The following is a 14,117-nucleotide window of genomic DNA, read 5'->3' as shown; positions in this document are numbered from 1 at the left end:
CTGTACGTCCCTAATAATAAATCCACCATCTACTTAGTATGGGGATCAAGGGCTTGTCCACCAACGAAGGAAGCAAACGCTCCGTTGTGGCACCTTGTGCAACGCCACAGACGCGAATGCCCGAAAGGTAAGCGGCCCCTATTTAGCTAGATTTAGCTCCGTCGTGTTTAGCGATGGCACATCCGATTTACGACATCATCCTGGCCCTACTTCCTCCATCATCGCTCTTCTCCTAGTATACCACAAACAAGCCTTTAGTGTCGAAAATATACCATTCAATATCTTCTCCCAAATATCTTCGTCCAATCTACAAACACATTGAAGTAGTTGGCTGGTCGGTGGGTCACCTTTCCCGGCGTGAACTTGGAGGCGTGTCATGGTACGACGACGAACTTGCTGATTTTGATAACTCGAGTTCTCTTTACTCTATTAGTGTTCTACTCTGGAATGGCGAACAATCTCGCCGACGTCCTCCGTATATCTGAGCTTGAGGACCAGCTTCGTGACTCCCACCGCAAGATCGAATCCCTCCAGTCCGAGCTCACCTACCTGCGATCCCATACTGAGCGTCAGATTGCGGATTTGGAAGCAGACCTTCGCCAAACTCGAATGGCCAGGGACTCACACCGGAAAGACCTGGTACAGACCAGGTATCAACTCGGTAGGGCCTTGAAGGACCTAGGAGAGATGAAGGAGGCGAAGAAGAGGACAGAAGCCAGGGTGGATGTACCTGGAGGAGTGCTTGGAGCAGTGATACTAGACCGGGTAGCAGATGGGGCTGGAGGCGGAGTGAGGGCGGAAGACGGACTTGAGGCTTCACAGGTGAGATGGCACGACGAGTTGTGAGAGTGACTTTTCACTGATCAACACGCAGCCACCAGACGCTGTGGCTTCCGTTTCACAAGAGCAGCACGAATGCCAAGATATGTCCCCCATTGTGGAAGAGGAAAAAATCGCGTCAGATGGTAAAATGGTATTTGTGCTTCACCAGCTCTGATTTTCGGTATACTGATTTATAGCCCGACAAAAGGAACGTGAGTCCTAGATACGATTGGTATTGAAAGTGTCACCCTTGATGATTCGCGACTCACGATCATCCCAGTCGAGTCTTTCCCCTCCTTGGAACATGGAGCTACGCTGGTAGGTCAATCTTCCCTGCCTGCTTTTGTGACATTGACGCTGCTATATACAGCCAACCTCGGGAAAGAACGTGAAGGTCAAGGTTAGTTTCGATCATTGAAGCAAAAGTAAGTACTAACAGGTACTCACTGGCACTTTCACACACAGAAAGCCTCTGTATCACCGAGTGTCAAACCGCTGGCCTTCTTGGGCAGTACGAAGGCCGATGAGATAAAGCAGACGGCACCTGCGGATCCCGCAACCCAACAGGCTCGCGAACCGGTGAGATCTTTTTTTGAACTCTTGAGTTTGTGGCATTCAAGCTGAAGCTGAAGCGTACATCGATTTGTCTTTTGTGTGACGTACCCAGACCGAGCCAGTATCTGACCCTCCGCACATCAACGATGTTATCGACATCTCCGGAGAGTCTCAGACAGAATCGGCCACTGGTAGCGCATCGAAATCGCACAGTTTAGGCAAGGTGGGAGCTTTTGGCACCTTTTACTCTTTGCATTATGCTGGGCCGTAACGATATCCCCTCCGTAGCGCAAACGCAAAGCCCCAGTCCGATATGGGGCAGAAGCAGACGATGATAACTTCATGTATGTGGAGAACGATCCGTCCTCAGATTTATCCGAGTTATCGGATGATTTCAGCGAAAGGGATGAAGATAGTGATGAAGAGTACGGCGCGGTATGTGAACATCTTGCCGCCAGCTTGAGAATTGATCTAGCGTACTCATGCCGCCTTGCATATCTTCAAGGCTGCCAGCGTGCGCGCGTCGAAAGGTAAGGCAAGGGCACGGTCTAGCAATCCATCGTCTCGCAAGGCTCCAAACCTCCCACGGTCAACGACCACTTCATCTATTGCCGCTGGCGCCTCTGCCACAGCGACCTCTCGAGAGTTTCCTCTGGATAACGATAACATCAACCTCCCTGTCTTCTCCGTCCCTTACTTCACGAACCGTACTCCAACCCCGATCAGTCGTCAATTCCTGGCTTCGCACTATCGCTGCAGTAACGTCGGGCTTGTTGTCCCCTTAAACCCTGTCCACAACCCTTCCCCATCGTTCACCACAACCAAACCGCTCCAAATGCTCCACCCGTCGCACGAACAGAACCCTCATCTCCCTACGGAGTTTGGGAAGTCCGGCTCAATTCTGTCAAATAGACCCGAACTGGAGCCAGAGAACTATAAAGGAGATATAAACAAAGGAGGTGTGCCGGTGTATAGGCTCTGGGTGAAATCTAGAGGGGGAGGGGAGGGGAAGAAGGTGGAGAGGATATGTTATTTTGGAGAGTACGAGTTGAGGAAGGAAGGGCCGATGAGTGGAGCAGAGTTTCAGGCTCTCGATAGGAGTGTGCGTATGAGTTCGTATGCTGATTTATCAGATATCGATGTTGACGACGCCGCCGCTGCCAGGTTCGCAAGGCGTGGACCAGTTTCCTGCACGGCGCCAAGCCATTCTGCTACGCCTCAATGGTCGCGCGGATAGCGTTTCGGAGCGTCGGAAGAACTATAACGACCCAATCTGTGGAGAAAGAGGCCGCTAGGAGGAAGGGAAAGAACGCGAGCGTAGACGTGTCGAAAGAAGAGATCGAGAGGGCGATGTCCGCTGGGGAGGAAACGTTAAACGTGTGGTCATTGAAGTGTGTAGGGTACGATGAGGCTTTCGAGGAGGACATGAAGACTTGGTGGCCGGTTTGGGAGGAAGAGCAGAGAAGGAAGAAAGAGGGAGGGTCGTCAGCGAAGAGGAAGAAATAGGTGATGGTATCTTGCTGATATCTGGACGATGTACGACGAATCTTGGTTTGAGGTGAGATTTGAAACGTAACGAAATGCGACGACACGATAGTTTCGGACCTGCACTTGAATTTTGTTGAACATTGTACCGCTGGACATGTTTTCGTATCGAGGCCCTTCACCGTCTACCCAACAACTCGGTGTCGTCCGCTCCCAATATCAACCTGACGAAAAACGTTGACATCTCGAGGAAGCTTTCCGCGCGTATAGCTATGCTAATGCATCAGCTTCGATAAAACACAACCGAAGGGAGCAGGAAATGAGGCGGGAAGTAAAAAGTCACCTTCATTGACGTCATCATGAAGACCTTCAGGAGTGCCATTATAGGTGTCATTGTCTGAGCGATGAGCATACCGGAAGATGAAGGGACTAAGGTCGGTATACCAATGTGTCTCTACGATCAGAAATTGGGATCAGATACAGAGCCAGAGGAGAGAATGAGGCAGCCAGGTGTATGCATACCAGTAGTCCCTGCGATCGTAGACGCGTCCAAGTCAGAAACGATGTAATAGGGAAGGCATGCATGAAATGACCTCACGAAGGTTCAATCCCGGCTGTACCACAATGTTTTGCCCATCTGTACCACTTACATTACTTCCCACCAAAGCGCCCTGAATAGCCCCAGATAAGAACTGCCAAGCACCGCTCTGGCCTCCTGTCGTTGGACTGGTAGGCGTTGGATTGGTAGCAGACCACTTGAAGTCACTGATAGCGAGATGCCCAGCGAAGGCAATATTTTGGGCGCCCACGTCTAGTTGGTAAGGAGAGACGGTGGTATGATCAAATGCAGAGAACGAGAGGTTGAGGTACGCTGCGAGTGGAGACAGGAGGGCAATATATGTTGTCTGAACGTCATACACCGAGCTATACCCCGAACATCCAGGTCAGCGAACAATCTCAATCAATCAAGCTTGATGAAGGGAACCACACGCACCTCCAATCCACAACTTCCGTCTCGACGACCGCCCGAGCTCTTCTCGCCGCAACACCAACTTTCGCACCACCACTGACGAGATTAACGTTTTTCGTACTTCCAAGCCACTCTCCCCACTTCGATTCGTCAGACCGTAACAGCGCTTTGTCGAGCGCGCTTAGCGTGTCGTCCTGATGCCCAGCATTCTCCGACGAAGTGGCACGCATGACGAGTTCCTTCAGATGTTCAGGAAAGTCGGGGTCATGGGCCGTCAGACATTGCAGGTTGGCGAATGTAGGGCTTGGTGCACGGAGGTGCGTCGGGAAGGTGGTGGATTCGAGTGAGGAAATGACGAGGGAGAGGAGGGAGATAGCCTGTCAAACATTAAACTGCTATGAGACGGATTAGTCGGAAGTATACAGGGTGAAGTTGCGTACATTGCGTCTTCTACTCGGAGACGAGTTCATCTTGATCTCCATGTTGAGATTGAGCTTCCCCTTCTCCGCTACTCCTGGTGTGGCGAATTTGATACCGCTGCGTTCCGAGAATCCGTCTGGGGTGAGACAACGTTAGACATTAGGCATGCGGCGATGATATTGAGCTGTGAGACACTCACCGCCCTCGCCGAGGACGAAAGAAAATCCGTTTGGACGATACCTGCTGAGCAAGAAGTTTCGGATGGCGGGTCCACCCTGTAGATAGGTCAGTCGAGGGGGAACAGGTTAACCCGTCGAAAACAAGAGCGTAGAGTGAAGGACAGCGAACTTACGTAGATCCCTCCTTGCTCGGCATCCATTCCGAAAGCGAGGACTATAGTCCGTTCGGGTTTGAATCCCTTGCTCAGCAACGATTCTATTGCGATGCTGAAGGTGCGATGTGGCTCCAATGAGTATCCAAGCATAAGGACACAACACATGCACGAGGGGGCACGTACAAAATCGCGCCCAGCGTAGCCTTGCCGTCCACGGCTCCTCGACCCCATATCCATTCACCTGATTTGGAGTGCAAAAGTGTGAGTTGTTCTTTACGTGGTCAGCCTAAAGCATAGAGGCTTACCATCGACGTATCCAGAGAACGGTTGATGAATCCATTCTTCTTCGCTCTCTGGATCCACGGGGATTGTATCTTGGACATATATGTGCACATAAATACTCGAAGCGTGGGTAGACATTGAGAATCCAGAGCTGACCTTGGTGGGCAGTGAGGAGAATGGGCTTCAGACTCCTGTCTGCTCCTCGCCACTCGTACACAAGTGCGAACTGATTGAGGACTGTCCTCTTCAGGCTCGAATGCCTAGCCTCGGGAGCTTGAGTACAACCACGCTTGCGTGATTCTAGATAATTTGGAATCGGGCGACGTACATCAAGGGATATCGTTCTTCTAGATATCGATGCAGTTCGAGACGACTTTCCCAGCGACGATCTTGACCTGGTGGACCGATACCGTCTTCTGTCACGGTGCTATTCAACTTTTACTGGTTAGACCACACGCACACGTATAACGGATGTTCGACGTACGGGATGCGAATAGCTTGAGACAGGCTCTCATATGCCCACGCCTTGTACATGGTGTCTTCGTATAATCCCACCACCTCTCCATACAGAGCAGTGTGTCGTCCAAGATCCAGCGGCTGCACCTGAGGACAGAGTTTCAAAGCAGTCAAGTCCGCCGTAGTATGCGATTTATCCCAGCTGGATGATGCGCCAAGCATGAGAGCAGCGAAAGGTCCATCGGAGTTGAGAGTCGGCGGGAGAGATAAGGTCAAGAGCGCCGCCACAGTGAGGAGAAAGCTTGCGAGCAGCTTATTGCTCTGAAATTTTGACCTTTTCCAGAAGGTGGAAACTGTGAACGTATGGCCTTCACTACTGGAATTATTAGAACCAGTGCTGATCAGAGGGTTTGCTATTGAAATCATGAAACGTAGCCGGGCTGTAGCGGTCAGAGCGGATGCAGCCAGGAAAGCCAGATGAGAGATGGTACACAGATCGCCAAAGCAAGCCAAGCTTCAAGAGGGGGAAATCAAGAAAATTAAGGCGTGGATTCTCGCACCACGATACCCTCATGGCTAGTGGTGGGTATGTTTAGCTGCGTGGTGCTCTGGAGTTCAGTGGTGAGACACCTGTGGCGACCAATGCAGCCTCTCGCATTGTAGAGTGTGCGGTCAGGAAAGTGCACATACTCCACGTATCGAGGCTCATACGAGCGCAGAGGTAATGGTAAAGGCTGTCAGGACAAACACACGGTGAACGTGAACATGACGGTCAAGAGCAGAAAAGTCAACGAAAAATCAACTTTGCGGCGCGGAGATCAGCAGCAGATAAGATAACGCCACAGAAGATAAGATCAGATTCTCCCCATCCTAAATTTCGCGTCCAAGCAACTTTTTGAAAAACCTCCACAAAACCATCATAAAATGCCACACCCACATGCCTCCACCAGCTCATCCGTCCTTCCTTCACAATACGACGCCAGACAACACGTCGGAATCACCGCAGAACGGGTTACGAATGTCTCGAGTACGGATTATCCGGGACATTATCCCGACGAGGACCATTCGTGGGATTTGCAGAAGTTCAAGGAGGTGCGTGGTGTTTGTGGATTGGGTGGTGAACAGTACGCTAAACTTGGGTTTTTGGGTGGTATTTTGAATGGATGTGTGCATTGCGGACGATGTTGGCATTTTTGGATCGTGGCGGAGTAGACGTTGAAGGTGAAGGTACAGAGTCTGTCGAACAGGTCGATAGAGTTCGACCTGGTGGGTGTGGACGCGTCAATCGCGAACTCGCTGAGGCGAATACTGCTTGCAGAGGTGCGTTCATTCACTCTTGGTCCTATGCTTGTGGAAATACGTCTGTGTATGAAGAATTCAGGGCAGGCGGGCCACCGACACTCGGCGGGCAAGTTAGGATGCCGCCACCGCACAGTTCTCTACATCGACAGGCAGCTTTTTACACCTTGGTGAAAAAGCTGTACCAACACTGTTGTCGTTTGGCGTCATGAGTTCTGTGTCGACGCGGTCCCTGATGCAGGGCTGGTGATCATACTCCATGGGCCACACGAATAACTGCACAATCCATCGTCTCTTTCTCGTGTAGAAGCTAACGTCCGCTGCTTTTCAACGCTTCTCCATTAACGATCCCAACGGTTCACCGAATCCTAAAACTATCTTAACAGGTCCCCACAATAGCCATTGAATTGGTCTACGTATGGAACAATACCTCCGTCATGGTCGACGAAGTCTTTGCACACCGTCTAGGCATGATCCCCCTCAATATTCCACCACAACTCATGGACATGCGGACAGGTAAATACTTTCCTTAGCTTTTAATATCCCCCTGAGCTCACCTCACCCATCACTCGTCCACTTGCCATTCTCGCAGTCAACGACCAACCGACCGACCGCAACACCGTCGTCTTCAAACTCAACGTCGTCTGCGAGCGCAACCCTTCCGCCCCAAAAGACTCCACCGACCCCTTCGAACTCTACACAAACCACGAAGTCCTCTCTTCGCACCTCAAATGGGAACCCGCAGGCGAGCAGGCAACCGTCTTCGAGGCGGCGAGTCTGGTTCCGGCCCCGACCAATGGGAACATCGTGCTGAATAAGTTGAGGCCGGGGCAGGAAATTGATGTGGAGATGCATGCGGTGAAGGGTGTAGCGAAGGATCATGCGAAGTTTCAGGCTGTTGGTGCGTTTGCTCGTTCTTTGACTTTTTCTTGAGATGAGCAGATGTATTGAGATTACGATGTCGGATGTAGCAACTGCGTCGTACCGCCTCCTTCCTCTCATCATATTAAACCCGTCAAAACCGGTCCCACCACACCTCGCCACAAAATTCCAACAATGTTTCTCGCCTGGTGTGATCCGCGTGGACCCGAAAACGAAAGAAGTGAGCGTGGACGAGGAGGGGATGAGGAAGGAGAGTATGAGCAGGGAGGTGTTGCGGCATCCGGAGTTCGAGGGATGTGTGACGTTGGCGAGGAAGAGGGATCATTTTATCTGTACGTCTTACTCCCTCATTGTCCATTTTCAGGTTTCATTATCGCATGGTTGAACTGACATACCCGTCTCCCTCCTCTCATAGTCAACATCGAATCCGAAGGCGCGTACGCTCCGGAAGCCCTCTTCCTCGAATCCATCAAGGTCATGCGCGAGAAGATTTCCGTCCTAAAACGCGCCGTTGAGGCGTTCTCGAATTCGTCGGGGGACGGAGATATCCAGATGGAGGATGCATGATGTAGCCTGTACTTAGCTGGTGTACCGAGTCCTTCTTCATGAATATGTACAATTCATTGTACGTTCGAGCAAGGAGGGAAGTTATGAACCACTGGTTTGTGCGAGTGAAACACACACAGTTTCGGAACCTCTGTGTGCTGTACGTATACGCCCGAATCATTATTCCCCTGTGCGAACCGGGTACTCGATTCACTGTGAGTGAAATGGCATGAGTAGGAAAAAAATCGTATATGTGGATCGACTATGGACACATCCGGAATTGAACCGGACACCTCTCGCATGCTAAGCGAGCGTGATAACCAACTACACCATGTGCCCTTATTCTGGCTTTTAGGCGGCACATTATTATGAGTGGAACAACATCCAAAGGGATCCTCTGCTTTATTACCTCTTTATTACACTAAGGACCCGAACCTACTCTCAAAGTCTCAACTACATCGAGCGCCTGGAGGCCTCAAACCCTGCTACTTATAACTTACCTGAATCAGTAACACCTCTCAGCTCAATCCTTCTATGAATCCTATCCCTTCGTCTTCGTCACAACACGGTTCTTCCGGACCCCCCTTGAACTTTCAAGCATTGACCTCCCGCATAACACAACTCGAAGACTCCCTTTCCGATGCTCTCCGCTCCTCTAGGTCAAACGACGCGTTAATATCCTCTCTCGACGATGATTTACGAACTGCGAGAACGACTAGAGACAGGTATAGGGAGGAGACCGAGAAGGCGACTACGAGAAGTCAGGTGTTGTTGAATGAGATCGAGAGATTGAGAGAGGATAATGAGAAGCTAAAGAGTAACATGGAGAAGTTGGACACACTCCAAGTGGAGTTGAAGGAGGAGAGGGGTAGATTGCAAGCGGCGAGGGATGAGGAGTTTCGAAGACAGGTGTCGTTGAGGGCCGAGAATGTCCGGTTAAAGGAGGAGCTGGAGAGGATCAGAGCGAACACAGCAGAGCATAGACGAGTTGGTAGCCTCAGCGACACGGCCACGGAATCTACGGATGTCGTGAAGGGCGAGGAGGCAGAGCAACACAGAAATGTGGCGTCTGTTACAGGTCGGGTGGCGAGCTCAAGCTCGAGTCCGGTGCGAATCGGAACAATCAAGGTAACTCATGAAAAGAGATTCTTATGCAAGTTCTGAGAACTTTTCTTGACTTATGGCAATTTCACTCCAGCCCGAATCGACCAGAACTCCCATTGGCAAGAAGGCAAAAAAGGCCCTCATACCTGCAGATAGCGCAGTCATCGAGCTTAGCAGCGACGATGACGGTGAAGAGCAAAAGGGTGCGTGGGTTCAATTGACACGGTAAACTCTATTATCGTCGATCCGATAGAGTTCCGTATATACTCTATTTCGCGCGAGCTGAGCTTTCTCACAGGTTCAATACCGACTTCGGTAAGTTCTTTACAGGGTCACCAGTCAAGTTCCCAAATGCATAGGCAGCGACTTATTCTCATGATAGAACACTATCAGGATTACTTCTCAACAGCGACTCCCGAGTCCCTCAAGATCACCGGTGAAGAAGGAGGTCAGCCACACAAATCTTTGCAATCGAAGGTGTGTTCCAAAAACTAACACTGTCCGATATGTATAGGAGCCTTCGACGCCACATAGAGCGGCACGACAACCGACATCTATTCCCAATATACCGAAGAAAGAGGTATGCAAACAATGTTCATTTCGGCCTACTTCGTCCTCACCATACCCCGCACACATCTTTGGTAGAACCCAACATCACCAACCGTACCCGTGAAGCGGTCTCCCAGTGCTGTGCGCGCAGATACAACAAGACCACCAACCAGTCCGGATGAATCTACGCGTAAACGTAGAAGGCTTTCGGCCTCAAGGGTAGAGCAGGAATCTCAAGCATCGGCACCGGACGAGGGCCAAGTTCCCGATGTATACCCTACATCGGTATGTATATCGGACTAAGAGGCACATATCCCGACTGACAACATGAAACGCACGGTCACTTGTTAGGCATCTTTGAACCAGACCCTAGCCGCGCAAACATCTGAAGCGCGTCTACCTAAGGTGCGCAAACGAATACATCCTCCTCACCCTTCTCTATAGAGGTCTCAGCTCAAGGTATCACTTCGTTCAAGCCAGGTTCCTCGAAACATAACGCCTTTCGAGAATGATTCGGAAGAAGCGCCCAGGGCTATGACTTCGGCGACTGAACCCATACCGTCGACGGTCACTCCTCCTGCGTCGACATACCCGCTTCCCGCTATTGGTTCGCCCGAAGCTGCTCCACAACAACCTACAGCAGCTTCTCTGAGCACTTTCGTGAGTCGCACGCGTTGGATTGGACAGGCGTTCGTTCTCCCTTGGTTCTCATTGGTCAAGTTGACGCGCTGTTTTAGGGAGATATGGACGTCGATTTTGAAGGTGATTTGTCGGAGCTCTCATCGAGTGATGAGGAGGAAGAGGAGGAAGAGGAAGATCAAGAGATAGAGCAACCACCCAACCACGTGCGTGCGTTTCTGTGAACCTATTGAACTTATGCCTCAACACCGCATCACGAATACCAGAATGCTACTCTAGTCCCTCGTACATCTACTAGGCTTAGGCGCCGCCCTACGAAGAATATCACGATTGATGATGATGTAGATGTAAGTTTCTATCCTCTGTGTTCGCCTCGCATATAAGTAGCTTGACTGACTGGTCGTACCTCTCGTAGATGGTCGATGGTCGCGCCTCTGATGGAGATTACGAGGATGTACGACCCATATGTTGTCCATGGTATCACTGAGTCCTGACGCTATCTTGAAACTTGTTTTAGGCGGATTACGACTCTCCAGCAGAAAACGCGAAGGTTTGTCATATTTTCTACACGTCGCTCCTGTCGAGCCATTATACTGAGGAAATAGTCGCACAACCAGGGCTCGCGCACTCGCGGAGCGAAACCGAAGGCTTCTGGAACCGGAGTCAGGGAGTCAAGATCAACGACCACCACTTCAAGAAAGAAGGGCAAGAAAGCCAAGGTTACACCCACCCTCATAACTAACCTCTCCACCCCTACCGCACAAGCAACACTGAAAGCATTCTACGCCACACTAACATCTCCACCACCTCCATCCTCCAACGACGGTCTCATCCCCCTTCTCCACGACCGCGTCAAGGACATTCCCGCATTCCCTATCCCTTCACTTTCCTCACCCAATCCTCCTCATCGCGTCGGCCGAATTCGCAATCCAGCAGCCGTCTCACGGTCCTTCGTATCGAAGCACTATGGTAGTCAAAACTGTACCTTTCACGCCTCCATCGCTCCGGAGTCGAATATACCCGTCGGTACGCGGAGATCCATGCTCTTCCCTGAGCATAACCAGAATCCGGATCTGCCGAGGTATCCCGGAGCACCCGGAACGATCGTGTCTGTGCGGAAAGAGTTGACGGAGAAGGGACCTATTATTACGATTTGGGTCAAGGTGAGGGCCGCAGAGAAGGAGGGAGACAAGGACGGACAAGCGAAGGGGAAAGGAAGGACAAAGGCGGCAGAGAAGATAAAGCCTAGGTGGATGTATTTTGGGAACTTCGAGGTTAGGAAGTCGGAGAGACCGTTGAGTGGGGAAGAATTCTGTGCGATGACGCTTGATGTGCGTACTCTCGACTTGACACCTCCGTTGAATAAATGTGCTGATATTGTTGTTCATGCGTAGTCGCAAAAGACGTGGATAGTGGGGCTGTGTAAGTCGAAACAGAAAACAGACGCGAATTTGGCTACGAGGCTTTTGCTACGCCATCATGGTCGAGAACCGGATGTGATGGATGAAGACGAGATCGAAGAAGAGAATAGGTCGAGATTGAACCGTGGCTCGGTCGAAGATTTCGTGAACATCTGGCAGGCGATGCGGGATGGGAAGGAGGTATGATCAACGCTCCAGATGCGATCCCGGACTTCGAGGAACTGATGTCTTGCTCCGGATATAATGTGGCCACAGCACCTCCATGTTTGGACTCTTCGTTGTGTTGGTTATGACGAAGACTTTGCGAGGGATTTAGAGGCGCAGGGTGCTAAATGGGATAGACGAAAGTAGTCGCATATTATTGTAAGTACGCCGTTTGATCTAAAGATCAGCGCGGCTGCAGTCAGTCTCTACGGCTCCGTGGATCGCATTCGAGTCCTCTCCAGGCTCATACTTACACCTCCAGGTTCGGTATTTTTGGCGCAGATACAGTTGCACGCTCGTTCGCTCTATAGCGGCGACGTTGAACGATGCTATTTTTAGCCATCTCTAACCAAGCCTTTTCCACGGTCATCGAGCGATTCACGGTCGCCAGAATCTGGAAGTTGGTATGATACAGCCAGGGCGCGGCCAGTCCGGTCAATAAGGTCGCTTCGATTGTGTCTTGCGATGACGACGGTCGGCGAAGGCCGCGAGAATGTCGACGAGCCAGGTACAGATATGTTGCCTTCGACAGCATTGTCGAAGGTTGATACACGCACGAGTGTCGTGCCTGGCCATGTTCACCTCCGTCAAGTAGTGTCAGGGCTACACGAGAAAAAGAATGAAGGATGCCACATATTCGATCGGTGCTTCAAGACTACCAACTGTATCTTGGACTTTCAAAGCGCGATTGATTGTAACATTTCCCCACCTCATCTTATCACCGCTAGCGCTTGTTCACCATGATATGAACCAGTTTGGGCATACAGCATGCTCCTGGACCTCATTGCTTCTCAGGATGCTGGCAACCTATCTGTTCTTGGCGACGGTAGTAGTGGTACGGCAAGCACGAGTGATCCTTTGATTCGGTGTGCTATGCAGTATACACTGCTCGCATCAACAAAAGTCCACACATGCACAGGTGAACGGCCCCCCATCCTTCAAGTGCGCTTTGCCTGCTAGCTGGAACTTGAGCTGGTCTCACCACCCTTCTGTTCCCTCATTCTCTCGCCTTTTTTCGCTCGTTCTTGTATCATTATCCCACACCATACGCGGTGACGACTCTCATTCATACTGCGCACGGTCTTCGAGCAGGCTCGTAGGCTTTTGTTCGTTCCTGGAGAAATTTCCACAGAACTCTGTTTGTCTTTTGTTCGACCGAACGTGTATACCTCTATCCGCAGCAGATGATTTGTATGTTCGAACTTTGGCTTGGCTCAATCGCCATACTTACTACTCACTCTCTTGTAGCGTCTCTTCTACCCGTCAAGAATTTATTCTTGAACGTCCTCATTCTCCTCTCATTCACGCTCTCATTCTTCCCGGGAGCACGAGCGGGAGATTGCTCCAATGATGGGTGCGCACCTACTATCTTATGTCCCTCTGAACTTTCGCTCATCGTCTACATCTCGTCATGAAGGCACGGCCACTTCATATGTGACGACAATAGTAGCAACGTTCGTATCGGACTCAGTATAGGACTCTGTACGTCTTCTCTCTTCGTTCCTTCCTCACTGCAATCCATTCACCGTTCCACAACACGGAAATATCCCTGGCCTTATTCTATTGGATTCCTAGTGGCCCTGATCGTAATCCTGTCCTTCGCCGCCGCATTTTGGCGCTATCGTCGCAACAAACTCGCACAAACTCGCAAACGCATAGCTCCCCCATCCGCAGCTCCAAGCATGTCACAAACATACCCCTACGCCGGTGGCTTTGGTAGGAGTGGAAGAGGGTCACCGTTTGGGAATGCTGGAGGGCTTAGCTATCCTGCTCCTACGTATGGAACTAGTCAGAGTAATTCGGCGCCCGAATGGGACCCGACAGCTGGATTTGCACCGGTACGTTGAATCACGACTGATTCCAGGTGCTTGCGGTGCTGATGTCCAGTTTTTTTCGTGAATAGCCCTCGATGCCTCCGCTAAACAGACGTGGGATGACGAATACGATGTCAGTGCCGCCGCCCAAATATAGCCCTCCACCGGCTGGCACCTTTGAGGCTCCTCGGGAGAAGGAGGAAGTGTAAAAACTTAGCGTGGTGAATTACGAGATATGTGATGTTGAAGTTGTTGTTGGGTCGTTGTTGTTTATCTTATTAATGTTGTATAATTGGGAACAATTGTTCTCTTGTCATCACGTGCCCTGCGTATAG

General features: G+C 50.9%; 4 protein-coding genes and 1 non-coding gene across 5 annotated transcripts; 3 read left to right on the top strand and 2 right to left on the bottom strand.

The window, feature by feature from the left end:
- Nucleotides 1-222: 222 nt before the first annotated feature.
- On the top strand, nucleotides 223-2,986 carry STEHIDRAFT_150515 (uncharacterized protein). The gene is made up of 9 exons (XM_007310285.1): nucleotides 223-338; nucleotides 434-822; nucleotides 875-973; nucleotides 1,031-1,222; nucleotides 1,288-1,401; nucleotides 1,490-1,600; nucleotides 1,666-1,812; nucleotides 1,883-2,479; nucleotides 2,542-2,986. Exons 7-9 carry the CDS (start codon nucleotides 1,720-1,722, stop codon nucleotides 2,881-2,883), a joined length of 1,032 nt encoding a protein of 343 aa, XP_007310347.1. The 5' UTR covers nucleotides 223-338; nucleotides 434-822; nucleotides 875-973; nucleotides 1,031-1,222; nucleotides 1,288-1,401; nucleotides 1,490-1,600; nucleotides 1,666-1,719; the 3' UTR covers nucleotides 2,884-2,986.
- Nucleotides 2,987-3,040: 54 nt separating this feature from the next.
- Nucleotides 3,041-5,546, bottom strand: STEHIDRAFT_162657 (carboxypeptidase S; the record flags this gene model as incomplete). The annotated part of the gene is made up of 13 exons (XM_007310284.1): nucleotides 3,041-3,132; nucleotides 3,206-3,316; nucleotides 3,385-3,393; nucleotides 3,461-3,786; nucleotides 3,857-4,209; nucleotides 4,273-4,388; nucleotides 4,452-4,527; nucleotides 4,605-4,698; nucleotides 4,770-4,827; nucleotides 4,892-4,960; nucleotides 5,025-5,128; nucleotides 5,197-5,295; nucleotides 5,353-5,546. The coding sequence occupies 13 exons, from the start codon at nucleotides 5,544-5,546 to the stop codon at nucleotides 3,041-3,043; spliced, it is 1,701 nt and encodes a 566-aa protein (XP_007310346.1).
- Nucleotides 5,547-6,248: 702 nt separating this feature from the next.
- STEHIDRAFT_105319 (uncharacterized protein) lies at nucleotides 6,249-8,102 on the top strand (the record flags this gene model as incomplete). The annotated part of the gene is made up of 6 exons (XM_007310283.1): nucleotides 6,249-6,416; nucleotides 6,537-6,644; nucleotides 7,010-7,139; nucleotides 7,216-7,524; nucleotides 7,595-7,837; nucleotides 7,921-8,102. The coding sequence occupies 6 exons, from the start codon at nucleotides 6,249-6,251 to the stop codon at nucleotides 8,070-8,072; spliced, it is 1,110 nt and encodes a 369-aa protein (XP_007310345.1). The 3' UTR covers nucleotides 8,073-8,102.
- Nucleotides 8,103-8,316: 214 nt separating this feature from the next.
- Nucleotides 8,317-8,390, bottom strand: STEHIDRAFT_t267. The gene has a single exon. It is a non-coding gene; the product is annotated as a tRNA-Ala (tRNA).
- A 195-nt stretch (nucleotides 8,391-8,585) lies between these two features.
- STEHIDRAFT_172561 (uncharacterized protein) lies at nucleotides 8,586-13,991 on the top strand (the record flags this gene model as incomplete). Its single annotated transcript, XM_007310282.1, has 19 exons — nucleotides 8,586-9,179; nucleotides 9,250-9,358; nucleotides 9,454-9,470; nucleotides 9,538-9,603; nucleotides 9,670-9,735; nucleotides 9,801-9,989; nucleotides 10,056-10,109; nucleotides 10,185-10,364; nucleotides 10,442-10,549; nucleotides 10,610-10,690; nucleotides 10,759-10,797; nucleotides 10,861-10,893; nucleotides 10,961-11,674; nucleotides 11,738-11,944; nucleotides 13,150-13,159; nucleotides 13,217-13,322; nucleotides 13,386-13,450; nucleotides 13,544-13,806; nucleotides 13,872-13,991. 19 exons carry the CDS (start codon nucleotides 8,586-8,588, stop codon nucleotides 13,989-13,991), a joined length of 3,021 nt encoding a protein of 1,006 aa, XP_007310344.1.
- Nucleotides 13,992-14,117: the final 126 nt, after the last annotated feature.

This window comes from Stereum hirsutum (genome assembly GCF_000264905.1).
Source record: "Stereum hirsutum FP-91666 SS1 unplaced genomic scaffold STEHIscaffold_19, whole genome shotgun sequence".
Classification (NCBI taxonomy): domain Eukaryota; kingdom Fungi; phylum Basidiomycota; class Agaricomycetes; order Russulales; family Stereaceae; genus Stereum; species Stereum hirsutum.
This window is presented reverse-complemented; position numbering and strand designations above follow the sequence as displayed.